The sequence below is a fragment of the Microcaecilia unicolor genome, chromosome 8 (genome assembly GCF_901765095.1).
Source record: "Microcaecilia unicolor chromosome 8, aMicUni1.1, whole genome shotgun sequence".
Classification (NCBI taxonomy): Eukaryota; Metazoa; Chordata; class Amphibia; order Gymnophiona; family Siphonopidae; genus Microcaecilia; species Microcaecilia unicolor.
In genome coordinates, this window is record NC_044038.1 from 103,507,823 (window position 1) to 103,534,337 (window position 26,515).

Genomic DNA, 26,515 nt, shown 5'->3' on the forward strand with positions numbered 1-26,515 from the left:
TTTTGAATCTGATTGTAGGATGGTATGTATTGAAGGCAGAACAAAATTGTTTCAGAGTTTCTTCACCCTCCGTCCAAATCAACTACCACCTAACACCCTTCTGGTCACGATGGATGTAGAATCACTATACAGCAACATTCCACATGCGGATGGCATAGCTGCATGTGGAAGACTCCTAAAAAAATCCACACTGGACTATCAATACTCACCAGAAACTATTACAAAATTAATCAAATTCATTTTAACTCACAACTACTTCCGCTTTAACAATGATATCTATCTACAAATAATGGGCACTGCAATGGGCACCAGGACAGCACCCCAATATGCCAACCTTTTTATGGCTGAGCTGGAAGAGACATTTCTGAATACACACCAGACCAAACCTCTAAAATACTACCGGTACATCGATGACATTTTTATGATGGACAAGATTCAATTTACATAGACATCACATGAACAATACTGGTACCAGTAGGGCTCCCACGCCTGTTGGTCAGCATTTTACAGGACCAGGACACTGTACCAGTGACTTCACAGTGAGAATCCTGAAAGATAACTTTAAAACCATACAAGAACGTAAGACCTTTGAAGTCAGAATGATTGAATATTTTAACACCCAACAGAAAGGACTTAACAAGGATCTGGGGTTCCTAGCCCATTATAAACCATAAAGCTGTATGTCTCTGTTGATCACCCCACCCCTCACCTATCCACACCCATCCTGTTAGAATATCAATGATATGCTTTGATGTCCCCATGCATACCTCCTACCCACCCCCATCCTCCCACCCTGTCAGACTGTCATAGTAATGCTTGAATGTTTTCACTTATATACACTGTCAGCTAGCACATTTGCTTATTTCCGATCTGACGAAAAAGGGCAACCTTCGAAAGCTAATCAAGAAATGTATTAAGTTATGTCCAATATATGTCCAATAAAAAAGGTATCATCTTCTTTTCTTTTCCATGTTTTATTTTGTTTGATTTCTATTGATAAGGATAAATTACAAATCAATAACAGTAGCTCTGCCAGCTCATTTTTTAGTTCTATCAGTACCCTGGGATGAATACCATCCAGTCCTGGAGATTTGCTACTCTTCAGTTTGCAGAACTGCTCCATTACGTCTTCCAGATTTACAGATATTTCATTAAGTTTTTCCGACTCGTCAGCCTCGAATACCCTGTCCGGCACCGGTATCCCTCCCAAATCTTCCTCGGTGAAGACAGAGGCAAAGAACTCATTTAGTTTTTCTATTTCTTTGTTTTCTTTGATCGCCCCTTTTACACCTCGGCCATCCAGCGGGCCAACCGATTCTTTTGCCAGCTTCCTGCTTTTAATGTATCTAAAAAAATTTTTACTATCAGTTTTCGCCTCTAACGCTGTCTTTCTTTCAAAATCCCTCTTTGCCTTTCCTATCAGCGCTTTGCATCTGACGACATTCCTTATGCCGCTTCTTATTTTCTTCATTCGGTTCCTTCTTCCATTTTCTGAAGAATTCCTTTTTAGCTCCAATAGCCTCCTTTACCAGTGGCATAGGAAGGGGGGGGGGCGGTGGGGCGGGCCGCCCCAGGTGCACGCCGCTGGGGGGTGTCGGCACTTCGCTGGTTCCTTGCTCTCTCTGCCCCGGAACAGGTTACTTCCTGTTCCGGGGTAGAGAGAGCAGGGAACCAGCGAGGCGCCGACACCCCCCAGCGGCGTGCACTCGGCGGATTGGCTCTCCCGCCCATCCCTCACCGCCTTCCAGGTATGTTCTCGGGGGGAGAGGGTTGCGCTCTGGAGGGGGGAGGGTGCGCCGCGCTGCACCCGGGGGGGGGGGGGGGTGCGCAGCGGCGACCCGCCCCGGGTGTCAGCTGCCCTTGCGACGCCACTGTCCTTTACCTCAATTTTTAACCACGCCGGCTGTCATTTAGTTTTCCGTCCTCCTTTTCTAATACGTGGAATATGTTTGGCTTGGGCCTCCAGGACGGTGTTTTTGAACAGCATCCACACTGGTTGTAGGTTTCTAAGTCTTGGTAGATAAAGATCTTGCAGTTGTTCCAAATCAGCTCCTTATGCGCTCGTGCTTTCCATAAAACGTTTTCCTTTAAGGTGCAATCATGGAAGCAAACTAGAATATAACGTGGAGCTGAATTTTGCGGGGCCCGCACTCCGGAGCACCCTGTCCAGTACGATCAACTGGGAGTCTGTGGTGTCTGTGCCCTAATCCTCTGACGGCAAAAGAAATCTACATATAGCTGTAACTGTTTGCTCACAATCACGGTATTGATCCACTTCTGGAATGCCCCAAAATCTGAAATTATTCCTCCGTGACCTGTTTTCTAAATCTTCAATCAAGTCAAATCAAAATCAAATCAAATCAATTCTTGTATACCACTAATATCCCCTTTCCAGGGTTCAGTGAAGTTTACATTCTAGGTGAGACAAAAGCTGATAATGTTAGTGTGAGGTATGAGAACAATTAGAGACCACTGCTGTAATGCATGAGACCAGAAACATTAAAGGAAAGTATAATGGAGATAGAAGTCAATGGATTGTTATGAAGCAGTCTTTGGGTCTGGGTGTCTGATTTCTCAAGAGCCACAATGCGCCTCTCAACCATATCTTCTCTCTCCTCCACATTATCCACCTGAGTCCCAAGCTCCCGCACATCTCTCCAGAGCTCTGTCTGAGCCTTTTGCAACTCTTCTCTCATTGCTTGCATTTCAGTTTTTAAATCCTTGAACAAGCTCACCACTTCTTGCTTTGTAATCTCCTCCTTCACACGCCCCGACGTACTTGCTGATTCTTCATCCTCTGACTTCTTCCAGCCACTGGGCCTACTTTATTGTACCCCTGTAACTGCACTGTTGACATGGAAGGTGTCACGAGCTGCTCGGATTCAATCACCTGACCCCATAGGTGCCTCACTTCCTTTCTCTGTTATGCTTGCTTCCATTTCCTTTCTGAAGTTTGTCAGCACCTTCTCACTCTCACACTCCCATGCTAAGCACCCAGGCTCCCAGAAGCAACAAGCAGACCAATTTTCCCTTATCATTCCTAAGGGAACCTTCCTCCTCTAAGCAAATTTTCTTTTTGCTCCGATTCCTCCACTCGTCAATTCCTGTCCCATGAGATGACTAGTCGCTCACCAGCATCTTTTGTCTTGCCTCACTCTGGAACACTTGTAAAAGTCCTGTTGCCTCTCTTGTCCCTGTGTTGTTCCAAGAATTGCTCCTGTCTTTTACACAGGTTGAACATTCATTTCTGCTTAAAACTCTCCACACTAGCCCCACACACAGTTTACTCACTCTTTCCCATGACCAGTATTCAAGGTATCTCTTCCATCTACGCCTGCTCATCTCCCCAGACCCATCGCAGTGCAGCTTGTAGAACTTCTGGAAACGTCAGCTCAGGACTCTTCGCAATATGGGTCCTGATGTGGGCAACATAATGTAAACCGGGCCCGCTGCTCCAGTATGGGGGGAGGAAGCCGCCTCCCGCGACTAGCAAGGACTCACAAAACTGCCACCAGGAAATACTTTCAAAAACCGTCCTTTATTTTCCAGATTCATAACAAAACTTCACTCCAGAGTAGAGATTTGCTTCTCAGGCAGGGCTGTTCTGCCTTGCTTAGTACATCAGCCAATACACAAAGACTTTGCCCCCTTCCCTAAGGGGAATGCAATAGTCCTTTGGAAATCCCTGCTTTTTTGGTCCAGTCAGTAGCAAACAAATAGTACTTGTCCCACAAGCAGGATTTCCCCTCAAGACAGTGTTAATCACCAAGCAGCCTTTACTTTCAGGAGGTTCAATACTTTTGGGACTTCCTTCCACCCAAGGTATTTCAGCCTGCTTCAGTTCTTTAGGGACCTGTCTTGCCCAAGGATTTTCAGCCTGCACTGCTCCTCTCTTCCTGAACCCCTCTTCCCACCAGGCAGCCCTCCTTCATAAACAAGCCTTCCAGCTTCAGAGGTTCTCACAATAATCAGGTTTCAAAACAGGGTAGTAATTCCCCCACCACTCAGGGTTTCCCCAAAAGAAAACCAGGCTTCTCTACTTAAGCAGGGTTTAAACCAAAATAAATTCCCAAAACCATGTAAGTTCCAAACCTTCAGGGGCTGCCTTCCTCAGCTCTCAAGCTCCCATTCCGTTCTGCTTTCTTCCCCTGCTCAGGCTGATTAATTCCCTCTTCCATCCAATCCTCCTCCTGCTTCTCAGCCCACCCCTCCCTATTACAGGTGGGCAGCATGATATACAGATTGCTGGTCCCGGGAACTGGCTCCTTCATTCACCCTCCCTCTTGTGGTCAGAGACGGTGTATGGCCAGCTTGCCTATCCCCTGGGATCTCACTGCTAGGACTGGAAATGCATTCTGGGATATGTAGTTCATGGTTCTGCTGCTTCACTCTATACATCGGGGATGTAGCCTTGTCACACACCCCCTCCCTCAAGAAATTGCGAGTCCCTTTGGGACCTTCCCAGGGATTCGCAATTCTAGACAGAACCCCTAGAAACCCCAGGATCCTCCGTCCTTTCTTTTTACGCCTTCCTAAGCCGCGGCGTCTAATTTCTTCGCCCATTTTCCTGACCCATGGGTACACCCCCTTTTCCCCTTTGAGTTTCTGGTGTACTTTCCTAAGGCCTGGTGTCCTTAGCACATCAGGGGAACTTCTAGTCGCTCTCTTTCCCTTTCTACCACCCGGGGCTGCACTTTTCCGCCTACTAGGCCCCCATGGGTATTTGTGGGGTGTGTGTAGGGTCCTCAGTCTCCTTTTCCCTGAGACTCTTAAGGGCCTCCTATCGCTCTCCTTTGGTCCCGGATAACCCTTTTGGAACAAGTCTCCCCCCCAACCTCTGGGTGATCTAGCCTCCCCCTGGCACCCTCCCTGAGCCGGTGTCCCCTGCCTAGGAGCTCCTTTCTCCCCCGACTCTAGTGGGCGGTATCTGGTCCCTGGGATCAACCCTTTCTTCTGGGGTCTGAGCCTTTCCCTCTCGTGGGCAGCCTTTCCCTGCTGGCCCTTTTGGGGTTTCTCACACACTTTCCACCTTACAGCACCTCTCTCTGTGGTTTTAGCAGTGCCCTTCTGACTCTCCCTATCCTTATCATTACCCAGGGATAGGAGTTTACTTACTTTGACCCCTCCTGGGTCCTTCTTTCCCTCGAGCTTTTGCTGGAGGTCTAAAATGCAGGATTTTCCTTCCTGAACCTCCCTTAATCTTCTCTGCCCATCCTGGAAGAGGACCTCCACTGCGAGGGTCAACACCCTGCACCTCTCTTCCAGGGCCACCCTGCAGCTTTCTGCCCTTTCTGTGGTTTCCTTGGCCTGCAGCCTCTCAACAGCCCACTCAGCTGCCCCCTGTGCTTGAACCTGTTGCAACTCCTTTATCTGAGTTTCCAACTCAAGGTTCCTCTGAGTAAGGTACCCTATCCTTTCCTGGGCTGCCTGCATCTCCACCAATAACCCCTCTATCCTTTGGGTGTATTCCTTGTGCAGGTCTTCTATCTGGATTACCTTCTCCCTATTAAGCTCATTCAGGCCCCTGGCCTCAGCTTGGATCTGCTGCAATGCCACAGTTAACTGAGCCACCACTTCAGTATGTCCCTGCTGCACTTCCCTCAGCTGGCTTTCCTGTTGGCCCTTCAATTCTCCCAGCCCAGCCTTTACCTGGGTTAAGATCCCCTTCAGCTCTCCTATAGCTGTTTGCTGTAGTTTACCCATCTCCTTAGCACTCTCCTGCCTCTTAGCCAACTCCATTTCCTTCTGCTTCACCTCCTGCTTGGCTTCTTCTAATTCTGCCTTTACAGAGGTGACGAGCTTATTTTCCCTTTGCTTCTGGAGTAGAATCAAGGCTGGCTGTTCCCTTATATTTTCCCTTAGGGCCTCCTGCTCTTTTTGCCATTCTAGGCGAGCATTCCGGAACTCAGCTTTAACTAGGTTTACTCTCTGCTCCTGGTCCAGTTGCAACTTGTCTGTGAGGTCCCTTATCTCTTGCTCATGTGAGGACTGCAGCTTAGCTACTCAGGTCTCATTTAAGGCTTCGGTCTCTTTCAGGGTGGCTGTAAGATGGACTACCTCTGCTTCCCTTTCCTCCCTTAGCTTACTCTGTGAGCAGCTCAGCCCTCACCGTGGCTAGCAGTGCCTCACAGCCTTCCTTCTGCTTAAGGGACTCTGCCTGTTTGGCCTCTAAGGCCTGCACTGAAGCAGGCATTTCTTTCTTACATGCTGACTCGAATAGGACTCATTTCTGTTCAGTCTCACTCAGACTAGTCTCCAATACCTTATGGGACTAATGCTGCTGCTGTATACTGCCCACTAAAGTTACCATCAGTCCCTTATTAAGTTCCAGAACCTCCCTCAGACGATGCTCAGGGTACCTATGGAGTTTCCCCGGTTTACATAGGGCTTGTAGCTCCCATTCTACCTGCCAGATACTCTCTTTAAGGGATTTTAACAGCGGGTTCTCATTCTCTTTATGGGCTTCCTTCTGGAGCCTTCTACCCAACTCAGGGTTATCGTTGGGAGATTCCTTTAATCCCCTTTCCAGGGTGATTGACTTACTACCTTCTATTCCCTGGGTTTCCCAGTATTTCTCCCTTGGGCCAACTCTCCCTGGTTCCCCACCACATGGAAATACTGCCAGTTCCTCACCGGAGCATGGGCAGCCTATTTTATCTTCAGCTGTCTCACCCCACTGCTCACAGTGTACATTGACTTCCCCTACACAATCAGGATTACTTTTTATCCTGTCACCTGGGAAGTTCTCACCCGGGCCTACCCCCCCCCCCCTTTCCTAGAGGGTTTACCCTTCTTACCAGGACCACCACTATCCTGCAACTGGGGTTTTCCTTTCTCGTCCAGGCACCCCTCCTCCCTCTTGGCACTGTTCAGGTTTGTGGCCTCCCCTCTCCCTGGGACATTGGGTGCTTTCCCTGCAGCAGGTTCCTCTTGACCCTCTTCCCTGCAGCCAGCCCTTTCCCCTTGGGTACCCGGCCTAACCATGAAGCCTGCCCCTGAGGAATGGGTCACCTCCAGTCTCCCATGGCCTTTGGGCTTCCTCTTGCCTGCCATGTCACTTAACCCCCCCCCCCCAACTGACTGTAGGATTACCTATATCCTCCCAGTCTCCCAGTTCATCCTCTGAACTGAATACTGCCAGACACCACTCTCCAACATGGCCTATTTCCCCACATTGGTAACACCCTGGCTCAACCTTCTTCCTTCTCCTCGGGGTCCTGTCTTCCCAAGATACCCCTTCAGGCTTAAACATAGTCCCAACAGTCTCTAAACAAAGTCCCTCTCCAAGTCCCAGAACCTGGATCATGGTGTCCCACTTTGCCATGTCCATTTCTTCTGCTGGCGACTTGGGCTCCGGCTCCTCGGGCCTCTGGACTTTCCTCTCCGGTCTGACCCATCTCGGCCTTCCCATGGCTCCGACGTCCTCCTTGACCGTCTGTTGGGATGTAGCCTGGGTAGGCTTCAGGAACCTCCCTGGCTTGCATCTGGGTCTGTAGGGCTTTTAGGAGGGGCCCTTATTGTTCCTTGGATGCTTTCACCACTTGATGTAAGACGTGCTACGAGCTCTCTTGCTGCTTCTCCTTGGCAGTGAAGAAGATCTTGTGAAGCAAACAGACACACGACCCAAGTGCGCTATCTTTTAAGCGGGTCCCCTTTTACTCTGCCTGGGTTCTCCACCCTTTGGTTTCTCTTCCCTTACCCTGCTCTTTGTCCAGCCTTGGCCCCCCTAGGTACAGCTTACCTGAGGTGCCTGCTGGTCTGCGCCGTAGTAAAGGCCCACCAGGGTCCTCTGTCCCTCTTATCCGTGTGGATCACAGTTTAGGTCCCATCTGGGATAGTGCCATTGTAAACGGGCCCGCTGCTCCAGTATGGGGGGAGGAAGCCGCCTCCCGCGAATAGCCAGGACTTCACAAAACTGCCACCAGGAAATACTTCAAAAACAGTCCTTTATTTTCCAGATTCATAAACAAAACTTCACTCCAGAGTAGAGACTTGCTTCTCAGGCAGGGCTGTTCTGCCTTGCTTAGTACATCAGCCAATTACACAAAGACTTTGCCCCCTTCCCTGAGGGGAATGCAATAGTCCTTTGGAAATCCCTGCTTTTTTGGTCCCAGTCAGTAGCAAACAAATAGTACTTGTCCCACAAGCAGGATTTCCCCTCAAGACAGTGTTAATCACCAAGCAGCCTTTACTTTCAGGAGGTTCAATACTTTTGGGACTTCCTTCCACCCAAGGTATTTCAGCCTGCTTCAGTTCTTTAGGGACCTGTCTTGCCCAAGGATTTTCAGCCTGCACTGCTCCTCTCCTCTCTTCCTGAACCCCTCTTCCCACCAGGCAGCCCTCCTTCATAAACAAGCCTTCCAACTTCAGAGCTGTGTATACAGCTGACAAGTGATCCAGTTCCAGAAGGGAGATTTTTCAACCAGTCCTAGTGTGAACTCACATCCCAAATTCATGTGGGATTTGAAGTCACTGATTCTACCCATCAAAATCTGTGCTGCAGTACATCCAAAATGACTTAAGAAAATGTACTTGGACCCCTGCAGGGTTGCTAATTTGAAGATATTGGAGATGTGCATTTTCAAACACTGTCATATTCCTAGTATCAAATTCAAAACAAAATGCCTTTTTCTACTGTTGTTTGAACAATTTATTTTCTCATGTGCTTTGATCCCACTGTCTCTTTTCTGTTTTTCTCTGTTTCTTCTGCCTTTACAGGGTCTCTTGCCCATCTGACATTTCTTCTGTCCTTTGCACCACTATTTGTCCTGTTCAGCATCTCCCTTCTGTGTCCCTTGTCCCTATCCTATCCCCAAGTTAAGCATTTGTCCTGTGTCCCCATCTCCCCCCATTTTTCAGCACAAGCCTTCTTGGACTTCTCCCCCTTTTCTAGCATCTGCCCTCCTAGTGTCCCTATCTCTCCCTTTTCTAACACTGCCCTGTATCCCCATCTTCCCCCTTTTTCTAGCATTACCTCTTTGTTCCCATCTCACCCCTTTTTCGCCATTGTCCCCATATCCCCCTTCCCCCTTCCAGTGGTGCTCCTCTGTGTCCCTATCTCCTCCTCCCCTTTTCAGCAGTGCCCCTCTGTGTTCCTATCTCCTCCTTCCCTTTCCGGTAGTGCCCCTCTGTGCCCCTATCTCCTCCCCCTTTCCAGTAGTGCCCTCTCTGAGTCCCTATCTCGTCCTCTCCTTTTCAGTAGTGCCCGTGTCCCCATTTCTTCTTTTTCCAGCACTGCCTTTTTGCATTCCAATATCCCTACACTCTCCCTGTCCAGTATTGACTCTGTGTCCTTCTCCCTCCCTGTCCAGCATTTACTATATACTTCACTCGCCCCATGTTAACTTTCTTCCTCATCTCTTTCAGCGCTACCCATCCTTCTTGGGGCCACATATCTCCCTGGCTTGCTCCGGTGGTCCATCCTCTGGCAGCTCCAAGGAGGTTTAATAGATAGGAGACCAAGCAACGTCAAAATGTTGAAACCAATTAAGCCAGTCTCAGTTTCCCTTTCCAAGCGCAACTGTCATCGCAATACTCTTAAAACAAAGCAAGCATACCCATGAGCTGCTGCATCCATGTTGTCACTCTTTATTGTTGGTAGCATTTGTATTTAATCTCACTTATATTTTCAAACATGCTGATTTGTGAAGTATACAGATGTACACAGAAGTATAATAACAGAATAACTTTTCATAGGCAGAGTAGTAATTCGTTATAAATCATAATCAGTGTGACATTTGGAGGGACTGGTTATAGGGACACTCTAGCACATATTATATTTGTGCAGAGATTTTTTTTACTCCTGGTAAAGGCCACTAAAACAGACATCATGTTATGACAATCAGGTGCTCAACATTCAGAGTTTCTATCTATTATTACATTTATACCCCACATTAAACATGAATTAGGTTGAAACATGGGAGCATTTTAAATCTTTTTTTTCCTGTGCTTACATCAAAAGAAAACTATGGCATGTAGGAACTTGCTCCTTTTGTTTTGTAGGTTGCAGAAGTATATTATAAAAGTCCACTCATAGCAAGTTAATCTCTCCATTGTCAATATTATAATCTTATATATATATATTGAGGAAAAGACTTCAGATACTCGGTTCAGGTAACTTTGTTCAGTCCTTTGAACCATGTCGCTCAGTGTTTACTTTGGAATGATCCTATTTCTTTAGGTATATTATAAAAATGCACTTGATATTTTTATTACTATTATTTAAAAGACAGATATTGAATAATTAGGACAGAGCTACCTTCATGCAGAAGTCCAGATTCAGTCTAAATGTGCCAACATTGTCCACTTCAGCACTCTATTAGCCACAAGTTCATACAAAGTTAATTATGTTCAGTGGAAAATAAATCTGTTGGCTTGCAAGTCTGTCTGCTATGTGAATATTCCATCATTGTTTCATTATTGCTACCACATATTACATATGGGCATTTGCTTTAAACTTTGATTGTTTTAATTTGTTTATTCAGACCTAACATACATATGGTTTGCTTTTTAAACCCAAAGGAGAATCCTAAGGGTGGCTGAACAATTAGGTATAAACTGTGTTGTTTCTGACTTTACTTGTTTTGGAGTGCTTTGAGTCCTGCTGATCTGTACATCTGCTGTCTGGAATTTTGGAAGATGGAAATAAGGAAATAAAAATTAAATTTTGGATGTACTCTGTAGAAATTGTTGTTTACTTTTGTAATGTGATGGATACCTGTTCTGGTGTGTGCATGTGATAATCTTTGAATAACTATCTATACTTATGAGCATGATTTCTGAATATGTGGTATCATTAAAGGACAAACCTTTAAATGCCCAGTTGGGTATATGTGCTAATCTCAACTTTGTTAAATGTTTCAGACATATCCATCTATTTGTTCCCATGATATAACTGAATTCTTAGTATTAATTTATTAATTTTACACTTTTAACAAGAGTACACTGTCATTTGCAATACAGCCAAATACATAACAGCCCCCCTTTAACAGTTATTTTTTCAGTTGTTTCAAATCCAGAAAAGATTTCAGCTGATCAGGAAGATAGAAAACATATTTCGTCTGACCTAACCTTACAATACATTTACAGGGATAAGCGAGAAAAAAAAGTTCCTCCCACTTTCATCATCCTTGTTTTCATAGGCAAAAAGGCTTTTCTCTTCTGTTGAGTCATCCTTGTTACATCAGGGTATATCCATATTTTCTCACCTCGAAAGTGAGAATTTGCATTTTTGAAGTAAAGACTCAAAACAGAATTAAGATCTTGTTCAAAAACAAAGGAGACTGAAAGTGATGCCCACTCTGTTACATTATCTAAAGGCTGTTCCAATATAGCAGATATATTATTAACATCAAGATTCACATTTTCTGCATTTCTTATTTCTCCTTCTTCCCCTTTGGGGCTAATAGGTAGATAGAAAATCTTGTTTACTGGAGGAATAGCTTCAAGTGGTATTTTTAAATTTTCTGTTAAGTATCTTTTAAATAATTCAAGTGGACTAGTCCCTGGGAGTTTAGGGAGGTTCAGAAGACACAAATTCAATCGTCTATTAAAATTTTCTATCTGCTCAATTTTTCTACAAATATCCATATTGTCTTTAGCAACAACAGCTTTAAACTCTTGAAATTGTTCAACATCTTTTTGTAGATTTGTAACTCTCGTAGCCAGTTCTTGTTTAACTAAATCACTGCATTTTTTTAAATCTTCAAATTAACATAAAGAGCATTACTTCACCTGAAGATTTCTGCAAGGTTGAGTCCATTTTAATTAAGATCAGCCAAATCTTCTCAAGATTAACCTCCGAATTTTTTCCTGAGGTCACAGGAAATTCCTGGGCCTCAGTTCTGTGACTTCTGCAGCAACCCTAGTCCCCCATTAGGTATCTCCGCCGTCACACTTCCAGTGTCGTTCTGAGTTCCCTCTAGGGCGGCTGCTGACGCTGGACACGGAGGAACCAACGATGATGACGGAGGGAAGAGGGATGTTTCATCTCCCCGTGGGGGCTCTGCTTCACCGGACACCTCTACTATGAGACTCACTCCCCTCAATACCTGGGAGGTACCAGCAAAGAAACGCTCCAAACTTGGCTGAATCGGATAAGAAGTTGAGGTAGGAGGGGGGCACTGTCCTCAATATCCCCTTTCGCTTAGTATGAGGCATAATTACTGGAAAAAAAGTTATTCTCCGAACCTAGTAGGAGTGTCTCACAATCCGTCCGGTCACGCCGCCATCTTGGTTAAGCCCCCATAACTGAATTCTATTATTCTGTCTCACTGTATTTTCAAATGTAAGCCACATTGAATCCGACTTTGCTTGGGATGTGTGATATGTATTTTTTTTAAATCCCTTTATCCTTCACCTTTTAAGACACTGCCTACCTGCTGGATGTGATGGCATAAGAAAAGAAAATTTGGTCCAGTGAAGACTAACTCAAAATAACCTGTTCCTTAGTAGCCCTAGTATTACCATATAAAAATGTGACCATACCATGCCTCTGTGGCTATGTTCCACTACTGTTAAACGATTAACTGGATTTCTTGAAAGGATTATATAAGCGTAGGATGCATTACTAGGGACACAAACATACACTTATTTATTCAATATCACAATTCCTCATGTATAGCCACAAAACAACTTTTTAGGGTAGTGTTCCTTTTATTATCGACCAGATAGAGATTTGTTTTGGCACAGTATAAGTCATCACAAGAACAAAACATAAGAAAACCAATAGACTGCAAGAGATCTGCATGAAACAAAATATTTATCTTTATTTTGACTTATAAACCACTTGCCCTTGAAACATGTTCAAAAACAGAAATAACCCATTTGTGTATCTAAAAGGTAAACTTCTACAGAAGAGATGAAGATGTGATTCCATGTATCCCAATGAAGAAGGAGAGTTTAATTCTACTTCCATTTAATTTCAATATATTCTATCATCTTTATAACACCAGCAGGGGCATTTTCGAAAGAGAAGGGCGCCCATCTTCCGACACAAATCGGGAGATGGGCGTCCTTCTCTCAGGGTCGCCCAAATCGGCATAATTGAAAGCCGATTTTGGGCGCCCTCAACTGCATTCCGTCGCGGGGACGACCAAAGTTCACGGGGGCGTGTCGCAGTATACCGAAGGCGGGACGGGGGCATGATTAACAGATGGGCGTCCTCGGCCAATAATGGAAAAAAGAACGGCGTCCCAGATGAGCATTTGGCCGACTTTACTTGGTCCCTTTTTGTTCACGACCAAGTCTCAAAAAGGTGCCCGAACTGACCAGATGACCACCAGAGGGAATCGGGGTTGACCTCCCCCCACTCACCCAGTGGTCACCAACCCCCTCCCATTCAAAAAAAATTTAAAAACATTTTTTACCAGTCTCAAAAGCAGTGCTTTTTTTGTGCCGGTACGCAACGGTACGGCGTACCGGCACCTTTTTCTCCTCCTGTCCTCCCCTCCCATTATTTCCAGCGATTCTCCGCCTCTCCCCTGCCCTCCCATCGATGTGCAGCGATTTTCCGTCCCTCCCCTGCCCTCACCTCTCCCATATCCAGCGATTCTTCGTCCCCCAGCGTCCTCCTTCACTGCCTGCCAGCCAGTCGGACTCAGAAGCGAACGGTGCAGGCAGTGATTGGCTGGCAGCATTGTGGCTTCCCTCTGCAAGTCCCGCCTATGCATAAACAGGAAGTTGTAGGCGGGACTTGCAGAGGGAAGCTACGACGCTGCCAACCAATCGCTGCCTGCACCGTTCACCTCAACTGTCCGACGCTGGCTGGCAGGCAGTGAAAGAAGACGGCTGGGGGACAAAGAATCGCTGGATATGGGAGAGGTGAGGGCAGGGGAGGGACAGAGAATCGCTGCATGTCGATGGGAGGGCAGGGGAGAGGTGGAGAATTGCTGGAAATAATGGGAGGGAAGGGCAGGGGAGAGAGAATTGCTGGACATGGGATGGGATGGGAGGGAAGGGCAAGGGAGAGAGAATTGCTGGGCATGGGATGGGATGGGAGGGAAGGGCAAGGGAGAAAGAATTGCTGGACATTGATGGGAGGGCAGGGATGAGATAATTGCTGGACATGGAGGGGAGAGGAGAATCGCTGGATGGGGAGGGGAGGACAGGGATGAGAGAATTGCTGGACATGGAGGGGAGGGCAGGCAAGAGAGAATTGCTGGACATGGAGGGAAGAGAGGAGAATCGCTGGACGGGGAGGGGAGGACAGGGAAAAGAGAATTGCTGGACATGGAGGGGAGGGCAGGGAAGAGAGAATTGCTGGACATGGAGGGGAAAGAGGAGAATCGCTGGACAGGGAGGGGAGGACAGGGAAGAGAAAATTGCTGGACATGGATGAGAGGGGAGAGAGGAGAAATGCTAGAAATGGATGGAGAGGAGAGCAGGAGATAGAGGAGAATTGCTGGACATGGATGGATGGAGGAGTTGGCTAGGAGAGAGGAGAAATACTGACTTGGATGGAGGAGAGGGGAGAGAGAATTATTGCTTTATATGGATACAGAGGAGGGAAGAGAGATGAGAAATGCTGGACATGGATGGAGGGGAGGAGAGAGGAGAAGTGCTGGACATGAATGGAGGGGAGGAAAGAAAAAAGAAGATGTGCATGGATGGAGATGAGGGAAAGGGAAGAGGAGAAAAACTGCACATGAATGGAGAAAATAGGCAAAAGCTGGATCCATGTTATACCTCCTCCAGTCAATTCCATGGAGGAGGACCCAGCTTTTACTTATGGATGCAGGGCAACAAAAGAAGAAGAAAGGAGGAAAGTAAAGAAATATATGGAAAGGAAGCCCTAGAAACGGAGTTAAGAGAACAGATAGAGAGCAGCAGAATCAGAGACTGGGACCAATATGGATAGAAAAATAAAGTCACCAGACAACAAAGGTAGAAAAAAATCATTTTATTTTCATTTTAGTGTTTGGAATTTGTCTTATTTTGCACTGGGTATACTGGAGCTGTAACACCTTACAGAAATTATTTATAATGAAAAAAAATCACATTATTTTTTCTCCTATACTAGTATAATATTTTCAATGATGTCTGTTTATATGCGCCATGGCTGGTATAAGGGGTGTGGCTAATGTGGGTGTGGCTATAATAGGGGCAGTGCCATGTGTGGTGACCCCGCCCACAATGAGTACCGGCACCTTTTTGTTCTACTAAAAAAGCACTGCTCAAATGTCATACCCAGCTCCATGACAGCAGTATGCAGGTCCCTGGAGCAGTTTTTATGTGGTGCAGTACACTTCAGGCAGGCGGACCCAGGCCCATCCCCCCCTACCTGATACATTTGTGATGGTAAATGTGAGCCCTCCAAAACCCACCCGAAACCCACTGTACACACATGTAGGTGCCCCCCTTCATCCCTAAGGGCTATGGCAGTGGTGTACAGTTGTGGAGAGTGCATTTTGGGGGGCTCAGCACCAGGGGCGTAGCCAGATACCCAATTTTGGGTGGGCCTGGGTTCAAGATAGGTGGGCAAAATAACTCCGCCTTGTCCCACAAGTGATTTGGTCTCTCTCTCTCTCTCACCTGCATGCCATATTGTCTCTCAAACATCCCCCCTCCCCTGCATACCTTTTAAATATCAGATTTTCACTGGCAGCGAGCAGCAACTAATATACACTGCTCATGTTGGCCTTACAGCCTTCCCTCTGATGCAACTTCCTGTTTCCGTATAGGCGGGGATACATCAGAAGAAAGGCTGTGGGGCCGGTGCGAGCAGTATGTATCAGTCGCTGCTCACTGCAGGCGAAGATCTGCTATTTACAAGGTATGCAGGACGGACAGTTGTTGGGAGTTTTCAGCTGGCGGGGCTTGGAGATCCCTGCCAACCACATCATAGGTGTGCTGCTACTGGGTGGGCCTGAGCTCTAAGTGGGTGGGCCTGGGCCCACCCAGGCCCACCCTTGGCTACGCCACTGCTCAGCACCCAAGGTAAGGGAGCTATGCACCTGGGAGCAATTTGTGAAGTTCACTGCAGTACCCCCTAGGGTGCCCGGTTGGTGTCCTGGCATGTAAGGGGGAATTCTGGCTCCTTCCATGACCAAATGCCTTGGATTTGGTCGTTTTTGAGATGGGCGTCCTCGGTTTCCATTATCACCAAAAACCGAGGTCGCCCATCTCTAAGGTCGACCATCTCAACATTTAGGTCGACCATCTCTTAGGTCGACCTAAATGTTGAAATTTGGGCATCCTCGACCGTATTATCGAAACGAAAGATTGACACCCATCTTGTTTCGATAATACGGGTTGCCTCGCCCCTTCGCGACACCGTCCTCAGAGATGGTCGCCCTTAGAGATGGTCATCCCCGTTCGAAAATGCCCCTCCAGGCTTCCCAAGGCAGATTACAACAGTTAAGATGAATCCATCAGGAAACAGGATATCCTCAATGAAATCTGGACATCGGTATTGTATTGAAGAACAGTGAAGAAAAATGAGCACAAACTATAGAGTTTATAATTGTGGTTTGTACCAGCTACAATAATTTTTGAAGCTGTTTTAGTGATACTCAATTGTTATTTCTGTTCTCCTCCAGCTTTTAAGGCACTGCCTATCCAACTGAAACAGCTTTAGACTTGTTACAGATGGACCAACAATAAAGAATGACAACATGGATTAAGCAGCTCATAAATTTGCTTGCTTTGTTTTGAGTGAACGGCAATGACAGCTGAGCAGGGGAGAGGAAACATATTAACCAAATTGGCTTCCTTACATACAATGGACTAGATAGGCTCACTTCCACGCCTATTAAACCTGCTTGGGCAGCTCTTTCTCCCTTCTCCACCTCTCTTCTGCCCGCTCTCTCCCGTCTGCATGGTCATTTTTACTGCCCTGAAGCGTTCTCTCTCTGGCACCAGCGATTCATAGTCAGCCTTCTGACAGCATCGGGGCCTCCCCTCAGGCACGTCCCGCCTACTCTAATGCAACTTCCTGTTTTCCGCAGAGGTGGGATGCGCCTGAGGAGAGGCCCCAATGCTGGCTGAAGGCTATGTCAATTGCCAGTGCTGGAGGGAGAAGACTTCAAGGCAGTAAAAATGACCACGCGGACAGGAGAGTGGGCAGAAGAGACAGGAAAAGATGCACGACTTGAACGGGATGGGGAAGGGGCAGAGAAAGATATTGGCATGAGGCGCATAGGTGCCATATTTTCTAAAAATCTGTTTGGGGAAGCAACTGCTCCCCTTGTGCCCACCCAGCTACGCCACTGCACACACTGAATCCCCCCCCCCCCCCCCCCCGGAAGACAATGAAATTGCACTACCACAAATCATAAACCCTGCAAAAAATGTTCCCAGTGCTGCACCAAAGGCGCCTGTCACCTCAGCTTGTATGGTGTGTCCCACATACATTTGAAAACAGGGACACTAAATCATATAAACCACCCCACTAGTGGAACAATCCATAACTGATTTCAAATTGTACTTAATAACAGGTGATCACCGGGCTCATTTTCGAAAGAGAAGGCGTCCATCTTTCGACATAAATCGGAAAATGGACATCCTTCTCCCAGATACGTCCAAATCGGTATAATCAAAACCCGATTTTGGACGTCTCCAACTGCAGTCCGTCACAAAGGATGTCCAAATTTCAAGGGCGCGTGTCGGAGGCGTAGCGAAGGCAGGACTTGGGCGTGCCTAACACTTGGATGTCTTTGACACATAATCGAAAAAAACAAGGACGTCCCTGACGAACACTTGGATGTTTTCAATCGGATGTGCTTTTATTATGAATACGGCACAAAAAGCAATTTTAGTGGGTACTGCAGTGCACTTCAGACAAGCAGACACAGGCCCATACTCCCCCCTACCTGTTACATTGGTGGAGGAAACAGCGAGCTCTCCAAAACCCACCACAAACCCACTGTACCCATATATAGGTGTCCCCTTCACCCGTAAGGGCTACGGTAGTGGTGTACAGTTGTGGGTAGTGGGGTTTGGGGGTGCTCAGCACACAAGGTAAGGGAGCTATGTTCCTGGCAGCATTTTATGAAGTCCACTGCAGTGCCTCCTAGGGTGCCCAGTTGGTGTCCTGGCATGTCAGGGGGGCCAGTGCACTACAAATACTGACTCCTACCACCTCCAAATGGCTTGCATTTGGATGTTTCTGACATAGACGTCTTTGGTTTCGAAAATCGCCAAAAGTCAGAAACGTCCATGTCTAGACGTCCAAATCTAGGGACGTCCAAATTTAAGGATTTGGACACCTCTGAAGGTATTTTCGAAATGAAAGATGGACGTCCATCTTTTTTTGAAAATACGGTTTTCCCTGCCCCTGGATTTGGATGTTTTGCAAGGACGTCCAAATCGCAACTTGGACGTTTCTTTCAAAAATGCCCCTCCAAGAGTGTCAACCATTAAGGCATAACAACAGACACTGCAATGACCGCATGGTGAATGACCACCACCAGTCAACCCAGATCCCAATTTCTTCTTTTAAAATTGCGATATCATAAGGAAATCTCCCAAGTTTTTACCTCACTTAAAACCAAAATGAGGACTCTCCTGTAAAACCCTATGTGGCTGCAGAACATGCCAAATGATTTTATGATCTTAATTTGAAATGCCTGATAAGAATCAGAAGCTTTATGTAAATTTTATTTATTTATTTGTTGCATTTGTATCCCACATTTTCCCACTTCTTTGCAGGCTCAATGTGGCTTACAATACATCATGAATAGTGGACATAAGAAGAGAATAGGCATTTGGTATTGCAGAAGGATTTTGGGTTACATGATAATGATAGTACATGATAGTAATATAACAAGAAAACATTGTGAGACATTTCAAGATACATGTGGGAGAGTTCACATGTGTTGGTCCTTGTGGTATGTCCTGTCAAAGAGATGGTCTTCAGTAGTTTGCGGAAGTTGGTCAGTTCATAGATCGTTTTTAGGTTACGCGGCAGCGCGTTCCAGAATTGTGCACTCATATAGGAAAAGGTTGATGCGTGCGTTAGTTTGTATTTTAGACCTTTACAATTGGGGAAGTGAAGATTAAGGAATGTGCGAGATGATTTTTTTAGCATTCCTGGGTGGTAGGTCAATCAGGTCTGACATGTAGGCAGGGGCATCGCCATGAATGATTTGTGGACTAGGGCACATATTTTGAACGTGATGCGTTCTTTGAGTGGGAGCCAATGTAGCTTTTCTCGTAGGGGTTTGGCACTTTCATATTTTGATTTTCCGAATATTAGTCTAGCTGCTGTGTTCTGGGCTGTCTGGAGTTTTTTGAGTATGTGCTCTTTGCAGCCTGCGTAGAGTGCATTACAGTAGTCTAGATGACTAAGTACCAGTGATTGTACCAGGTTACGGAAGACGGTCCTTGGGAAGAATGGTCTAACTCTTTTTAGTTTCCACATTGAGTGGAACATCTTTTTGGTTGTATTTTTCGCATGGCTTTCAAGTGTTAGGTGTCGATCAATGGTAACTCCAAGAATCTAGTGCTGATTGAGATTGGATTATTTAAGAAGAGTATTAAAAAATTTTCATATTTAAAGTAGATAATTGGTGAATTGTTTTGTATTGCAGAAGTGTTATAGATAGCCCTGTTTTTTTGGGTGCGAGCTTATCACATACATGGTCTTGAAACGGGGACTTTTTTAATATATATTTTTGAATGAAGATGCCTATTTAGTTTTTTGAATTCTCAGTTTTTCCATGGGTTTCTTTATATGTTTTTGATTGATAGTTTTATTGTATGGGGTTTTTTTGTTTTTTCCTCTTTATGTTCTGATAGCTAAGTTACCAGATAGCAGACTGAATATTGCCACTCTCTTGATAAATTCCAGCGCTGATCACTTTACCTGGCACCTCACACTATTGAAGAGTGGTGCCAAGCATTTTTTGACTGCTGCTGGTGGTGTTTTAAAAAACCACCAATCATGATAGTAGAATATTGTACTGTTTGCTTTTTAGTAAGGATTCATCCATTTTGGCTAGCACTTGATCTATTTTAGATATCGTTAAAGTATTATAATCATGTGTAAATATCTGATGCCCTGTAGTTGGAAAGAACTGGGATATAAGAACCCCATAACAAGAATGCATACATATGTATGCATATGCTATTTGTATTACACCAAAGTACATTAAGTTCACATAAACATGCATTAAACACTTACCTTGGCACTGGACTGCTAGGACCCATCTACTTGGGCACTCACTATAAATAACAGAAAAGAGACAGATTGAAGGATTTGAAAAATGAAAAACAAGAAGTTGAAACTCTTCATAAAAAGCCAGAGAATATTGTTTGAACTAAAGGCAGCACAGCTGTGTCTCCCAACCAAATTGGCGTCCTTCCTAATTATTGGCAGACGTACAGCTCCCAACAGCTCGCAGGTAGCAAAGCTTCTGAAATTCTATGCCATTTATGCAGCCTATTTCATTAAATTTGCATACATTAGCATATTAAACAATGTTGATTTTAATTTGTAAAGCGAATGCTGCATACCTGTAGAAGGTATTCTCCGAGGACAGCAGGCTGATTGTTCTCACTGATGGGTGACGTCCACGGCAGCCCCTCCAATCGGAAACTTCACTAGCAAAGGCCTTTGCTAGTCCTTGCGCGCCCATGTGCACCGCGCATGCGCGGCCGTCTTCCCGCCCGAACCGGCTCGTGTTCATCAGTCCCATATGTAGCAAGACAAAGACAAGGGAAGACACAACTCCAAAGGGGAGGCGGGCGGGTTTGTGAGAACAATCAGCCTGCTGTCCTTGGAGAATACCTTCTACAGGCATGTAGCATTCGCATTCTCCGAGGACAAGCAGGCTGCTTGTTCTCACTGATGGGGTATCCCTAGTCCCCAGGCTCACTCAAAACAACAAACATGGTCAATTGGGCCTCGCAACGGCGAGGACATAACTGAGATTGACCTAACAATTTATCCAACTAACTGAGAGTGTAGCCTGGAACAGAATAAACATGGGCCTAGGGGGGTGGAGTTGGATTCTAAACCCCGAACAGATTCTGAAGCACTGACTGCCCGAACCGACTGTCGCGTCAGGTATCCTGCTGCAGGCAGTAATGAGATGCGAATGTGTGGACAGATGACCACATCGCAGCTTTGCAAATCTCTTCAATAGTGGCTGACTTCAAGTGGGCTACCGACGCTGCCATGGCTCTAACATTATGAGCCATGACATGATCCTCAAGAGCCAGCCCAGCCTGGGCGTAAGTGAAGGAAATGCAATCTGCTAGCCAATTGGATATGGTGCGTTTCCCCACAGCCACTCCCCTCCTGTTGGGATCAAAAGAAACAAACAATTGGGCGGACTGTCTGTTGGGCTGTGTCCGCTCCAGATAGAAGGCCAATGCTCTTTTGCAGTCCAATGTGTGCAGCTGACGTTCAGCAGGGCAGGAATGAGGACGGGGAAAGAATGTTGGCAAGACAATTGACTGGTTCAGATGGAACTCCGACACGACCTTTGGCAAGAACTTAGGGTGAGTGCGGAGGACTACTCTGTTATGATGAAATTTGGTGTAAGGGGCCTGGGCTACCAGGGCCTGAAGCTCACTGACTCTACGAGCTGAAGTAACTGCCACCAAGAAAATGACCTTCCAGGTCAAGTACTTCAGATGGCAGGCGTTCACTGGCTCAAAAGGAGGTTTCATCAGCTGGGTGAGAACGACATTGAGATCCCATGACACTGTAGGAGGTTTGACGGGGGGCTTTGACAAAAGCAAACCTCTCATGAAGCGAACAACTAAAGGCTGTCCCGAGATCGGCTTACCTTCTACACGGTAATGGTATGCACTGATTGCGCTAAGGTGAACCCTTACAGAGTTGGTCTTGAGACCAGACTCAGACAAGTGCAGAAGGTATTCAAGCAGGGTCTGTGTAGGACAAGAGCGAGGATCTAGGGCCTTGCTGTCACACCAGACGGCAAACCTCCTCCATAGAAAGAAGTAACTCCTCTTAGTGGAATCTTTCCTGGAAGCAAGCAAGACGCGGGAGACACCCTCTGACAGACCCAAAGAGGCAAAGTCTACGCTCTCAACATCCAGGCCGTGAGAGCCAGAGACTGGAGGTTGGGATGCAGAAGCGCCCCTTCGTCCTGTGTGATGAGGGTCGGAAAACACTCCAATCTCCACGGTTCTTCGGAGGACAATTCCAGAAGAAGAGGGAACCAGATCTGACACGGCCAAAAGGGAGCAATCAGAATCATGGTGCCTCGGTTTTGCTTGAGTTTCAACAAAGTCTTCCCCACCAGAGGTATGGGAGGATAAGCATACAGCAGACCTTCCCCCCAGTCCAGGAGGAAGGCGTCCGATGCCAGTCTGCCGTTGGCCTGAAGCCTGGAACAGAACTGAGGGACCTTGTGGTTGGCTCGAGATGCAAAGAGATCTACCAAGGGGGTGCCCCACACCTGGAAGATCTGGCGCACTACTCGGGAGTTGAGCGACCACTCGTGAGGCTGCATGATCCTGCTCAACCTGTCGGCCAGACTGTTGTTTACGCCTGCCAGATATGTGGCTTGGAGCACCATGCCGTGACGGCGAGCCCAGAGCCACATGCTGACGGCTTCCTGACACAGGGGGCGAGATCCGGTGCCCCCCTGCTTGTTGATGTAATACATGGCAACCTGGTTGTCTGTCTGAATTTGAATAATTTGATGTAACAGCCGATCTCTGAAAGCCTTCAGAGCGTTCCAGACCGCTCGCAACTCCAGAAGATTGATCTGCAGATCGAGTTCCTGGAGGGACCAGCTTCCCAGGGTGTGAAGCCCTTTGACATGAGCTCCCCACCCCAGAAGAGACGCATCCGTAGTCAGCACTTTTTGTGGCTGAGGAATTTGGAAAGGACGTCCCAGAGTCAAATTGGACCAAATCGTCCACCAATACAGGGATTTGAGAAAACTCGTGGACAGGTGGATCACGTCTTCTAGATCCCCAGCAGCCTGAAACCACTGGGAAGCTAGGGTCCATTGAGCAGATCTTATGTGAAGGCGGGCCATGGGAGTCACAGGAACTGTGGAGGCCATGTGGCCCAGCAATCTCAACATCTGCCGAGCTGTGATCTGCTGGGACGCTCGTACCCGCGAGATGAGGGACAACAAGTTGTTGGCTCTCGTCTCTGGGAGATAGGCACGAGCCATCCGCAAATCCAGCAGAGCTCCTATGAATTCTAGTCTCTGCACTGGGAGAAGGTGGGACTTTGGATAATTTATCACAAACCCCAGTAGCTCCAGGAGGCGAATAGTCATCTGCATGGACTGTAGAGCTCCTGCCTCGGATGTGTTCTTCACCAGCCAATCGTCGAGATATGGGAACACGTGTACCCCCAGCCTGCGAAGTGCCACTGCTACTACAGCCAAGCACTTCATGAACACTCTGGGTGCAGAGGCGAGCCCAAAGGGTAGCACACAGTACTGGAAGTGACGTGTGCCCAGCTGAAATCGCAGATACTGTCTGTGAGCTGGCAGTATCGGGATGTGCGTGTAGGCGTCCTTCAAGTCCAGAGAGCATAGCCAATCGTTTTCCTGAATCATGGGGAGAAGGGTGCCCAGGGAAAGCATCCTGAACTTTTCCTTGACCAGGGCCCTTAGGTCTAGGATGGGACGCATCCCCCCTGTTTTCTTTTCCACAAGGAAGTACCTGGAATAGAATCCCAGCCCTTCTTGCCCGGATGGCACGGGCTCGACCGCATTGGCGCTGAGAAGGGCGGAGAGTTCCTCTGCAAGTACCTGCTTGTGCTGGAAGCTGTAAGACTGAGCTCCCGGTGGACAATTTGGAGGTTTGGAGGCCAAATTGAGGGTGTATCCTTGCCGGACTATTTGAAGAACCCACTGATCGGAGGTTATGAGAGGCCACCTTTGGTGAAAAACTTTCAACCTCCCTCCGACCGGCAGATCGCCCGGCACTGACACTTGGATGTTGGCTATGCTCTGCTGGAGCCAGTCAAAAGCTCGTCCCTTGCTTTTGCTGGGGAGCCGAGGGGCCTTGCTGAGGCGCACGCTGCTGACGAGAGCGAGCGCGCTGGGGCTTAGCCTGGGCCGCAGGCTGTCAAGAAGGAGGATTGTACCTACGCTTACCAGAAGAGTAGGGAACAGTCTTCCTTCCCCCATAAAAACGTCTACCTGTAGAGGTAGAAGCTGAAGGCTGCCGGCGGGAGAACTTGTCGAAAGCGGTATCCCGCTGGTGGAGCTGCTCTACCACCTGTTCGACCTTCTCTCCAAAAATATTGTCCGCACGGCGAGTCCGCAATCCGCTGCTGGATCCTATTCTCCAGGTCGGAGGCACGCAGCCATGAGAGTCTGCGCATCACCACACCTTGAGCAGCGGCCCTGGACGCAACATCAAAGGTGTCATACACCCCTCTGGCCAGGAATTTTCTGCACGCCTTCAGCTGCCTGACCACCTCCTGAAATGGCTTGGCTTGCTCAGGGGGGAGCTTGTCCACCAAGCCCGCCAACTGCCGCACATTGTTCCGCATGTGTATGCTCGTGTAGAGCTGGTAGGACTGAATTTTGGCCACGAGCATAGAAGAATGGTAGGCCTTCCTCCCAAAGGAGTCCAAGGTTCTAGAGTCCTTGCCCGGGGGCGCCGAAGCATGCTCCCTAGAACTCTTGGCCTTCTTTAGGGCCAAATCCACAACTCCAGAGTCATGAGGCAACTGAGTGCGCATCAGCTCTGGGTCCCCATGGATCCGGTACTGGGACTCGATCTTCTTGGGAATGTGGGGATTAGTTAGAGGCTTGGTCCAGTTCGCCAGCAATGTCTTTTTGAGGACATGATGCATGGGTACTGTGGACGCTTCCTTAGGTGGAGAAGGATAGTCCAGAAGCTCAAACATTTCAGCCCTGGGCTCGTCCTCCACAACCACCGGGAAGGGGATGGCCGTAGACATCTCCCGGACAAAGGAAGCGAAAGACAGGCTCTCAGGAGGAGAAAGCTGCCTTTCAGGAGGGAGTGGGATCAGAAGGAAGACCCTCAGACTCCTCGTCAGAGAAATATCTGATGTCCTCTTCCTCTTCCCACGAGGCCTCACCATCGGTGTCAGACACAAGTTCACGGACCTGTGTCTGCAACCGTGCCCGGCTCGACTCCGTGGAACCACGGCCATGGTGGGAGCGTCAAGAGGTAGATTCCCTCACCTGCACCGGCGAAGCTCCCTCCGCCGACGTAGTCGGGGAGGCTTCCTGGGAGGCTACCGCACTCGGTACCGCAAGCGGCACCGATGTCGGAGACCTCACCCCGGGCAATGGGCCAGCCGGCGCCTGGCTCGACGGTACCGGAGGCGCAAGCACCCCCGGTACCGGAGGGGTAGGGCGCAACAGCTCTCCCAGGATCTCTGGGAGAACGGCCCGGAGGCTCTCGTGCAGAGCGGCTGTGGAAAAAGACATGGAAGCCGATGCAGGAGTCGATGTCAGAACCTGTTCCGGGCGTGGAGGCTGTTCCGGGCTGTCCAAAGGGGAGCGCACCGACACCTCTTGAACAGAGGGCGAGCAGTCCTCTCGGTGCCGATGCCTACTGGGTGCCGACTCCCTCGGCGACCCAGAGCTCTCGGTGCCGACACGGGAAGGGGACTGGTGACGATGCTTCTTCGATTTTTTGGGACGAAGCATGTCACCGGAGCTTCCCGGCACCGACGAGGAGGACGTAGAATCCAGCCGTCTCTTCCTCGGGGCTGAGGCCGAAGGAGGTCGGTCTCGGGGGGGCTGTACTGCAGGAGCCCTCAGGGTAGGGGGAGACCCACCCGAAGGCTCACCGCCACCAGCAGGGGAATGGACAGCCCTCGCCTGCACTCCAGACGAAGCACCACCGTCCGACGACATCAGCAGACGAGGAGGTCTCGATACCACCGACGCCGACGCAGCCCTCCGATGTCGCCCCGATGCAGAGGGCCGATGCCTCGATGCAATCAGGGGCAAGGATGAAGGTCCGGGCGCCGACGACGTCGAAGCAGTCGATACTCCCGGTGCCGATGCCGACGAAGAGCCCGAGAACAAAACGTTCCACTGGGCTAATCTCGCTACCTGAGTCCGCTTTGCAAAAGAGAACACAGACTACAGGCCTGAGGGCGGTGCCCAGCCCCCAGACACTGAAGACACGACGCGTGCCTGTCAGTGAGCGAGATTACCCGGGCGCACTGGGTGCACTTCTTGAAGCCGCTGGAAGACTTTGATGTCATGGGCGGAAAAATCGCACCGGCGAGATCAAAACTCGAAATGGCGAAAATGGCACCACAAAAATAGGGGGAAGAAAACTTCGAACCGAGGCCTAAATAGGGCCTACCCCGACGACGAAAGAAAACTTACCGGGGCAAAACTAGAAGTACGGGAAGGGAGAAAACCATAAAGGTCTTCTTCCGACACCTTTTTTTTTTTTTTTTAGAACGAAGTCGATAAACGACGCGCGAGGTCAGCTTTCGGGGCGCGAACGGCGAAACACGACCGTACCGAGCGTGGACAAAAGAAGACTGGCCGGCACGAGCCGGTTCGGGCGGGAAGACGGCCGCGCATGCGCGGTGCGTATCGGCGCGCGAGGACTAGCAAAGGACTTTGCTAGAAAG

At 48.1% G+C, this 26,515-nt stretch overlaps 1 protein-coding gene across 1 annotated transcript in view; it reads right to left on the reverse strand.

Moving 5' to 3' along the window:
- HPN (hepsin) overlaps positions 1–26,515 on the reverse strand; it is a 639,182-nt gene that overhangs the window by 223,124 nt on the left and 389,543 nt on the right. Inside the window, exon 7 of the mRNA XM_030213574.1 lies at positions 20,123–20,163. Coding sequence (XP_030069434.1) covers positions 20,123–20,163 — 41 coding nt within the window. The remainder of the gene's footprint in view (positions 1–20,122; positions 20,164–26,515) is intronic.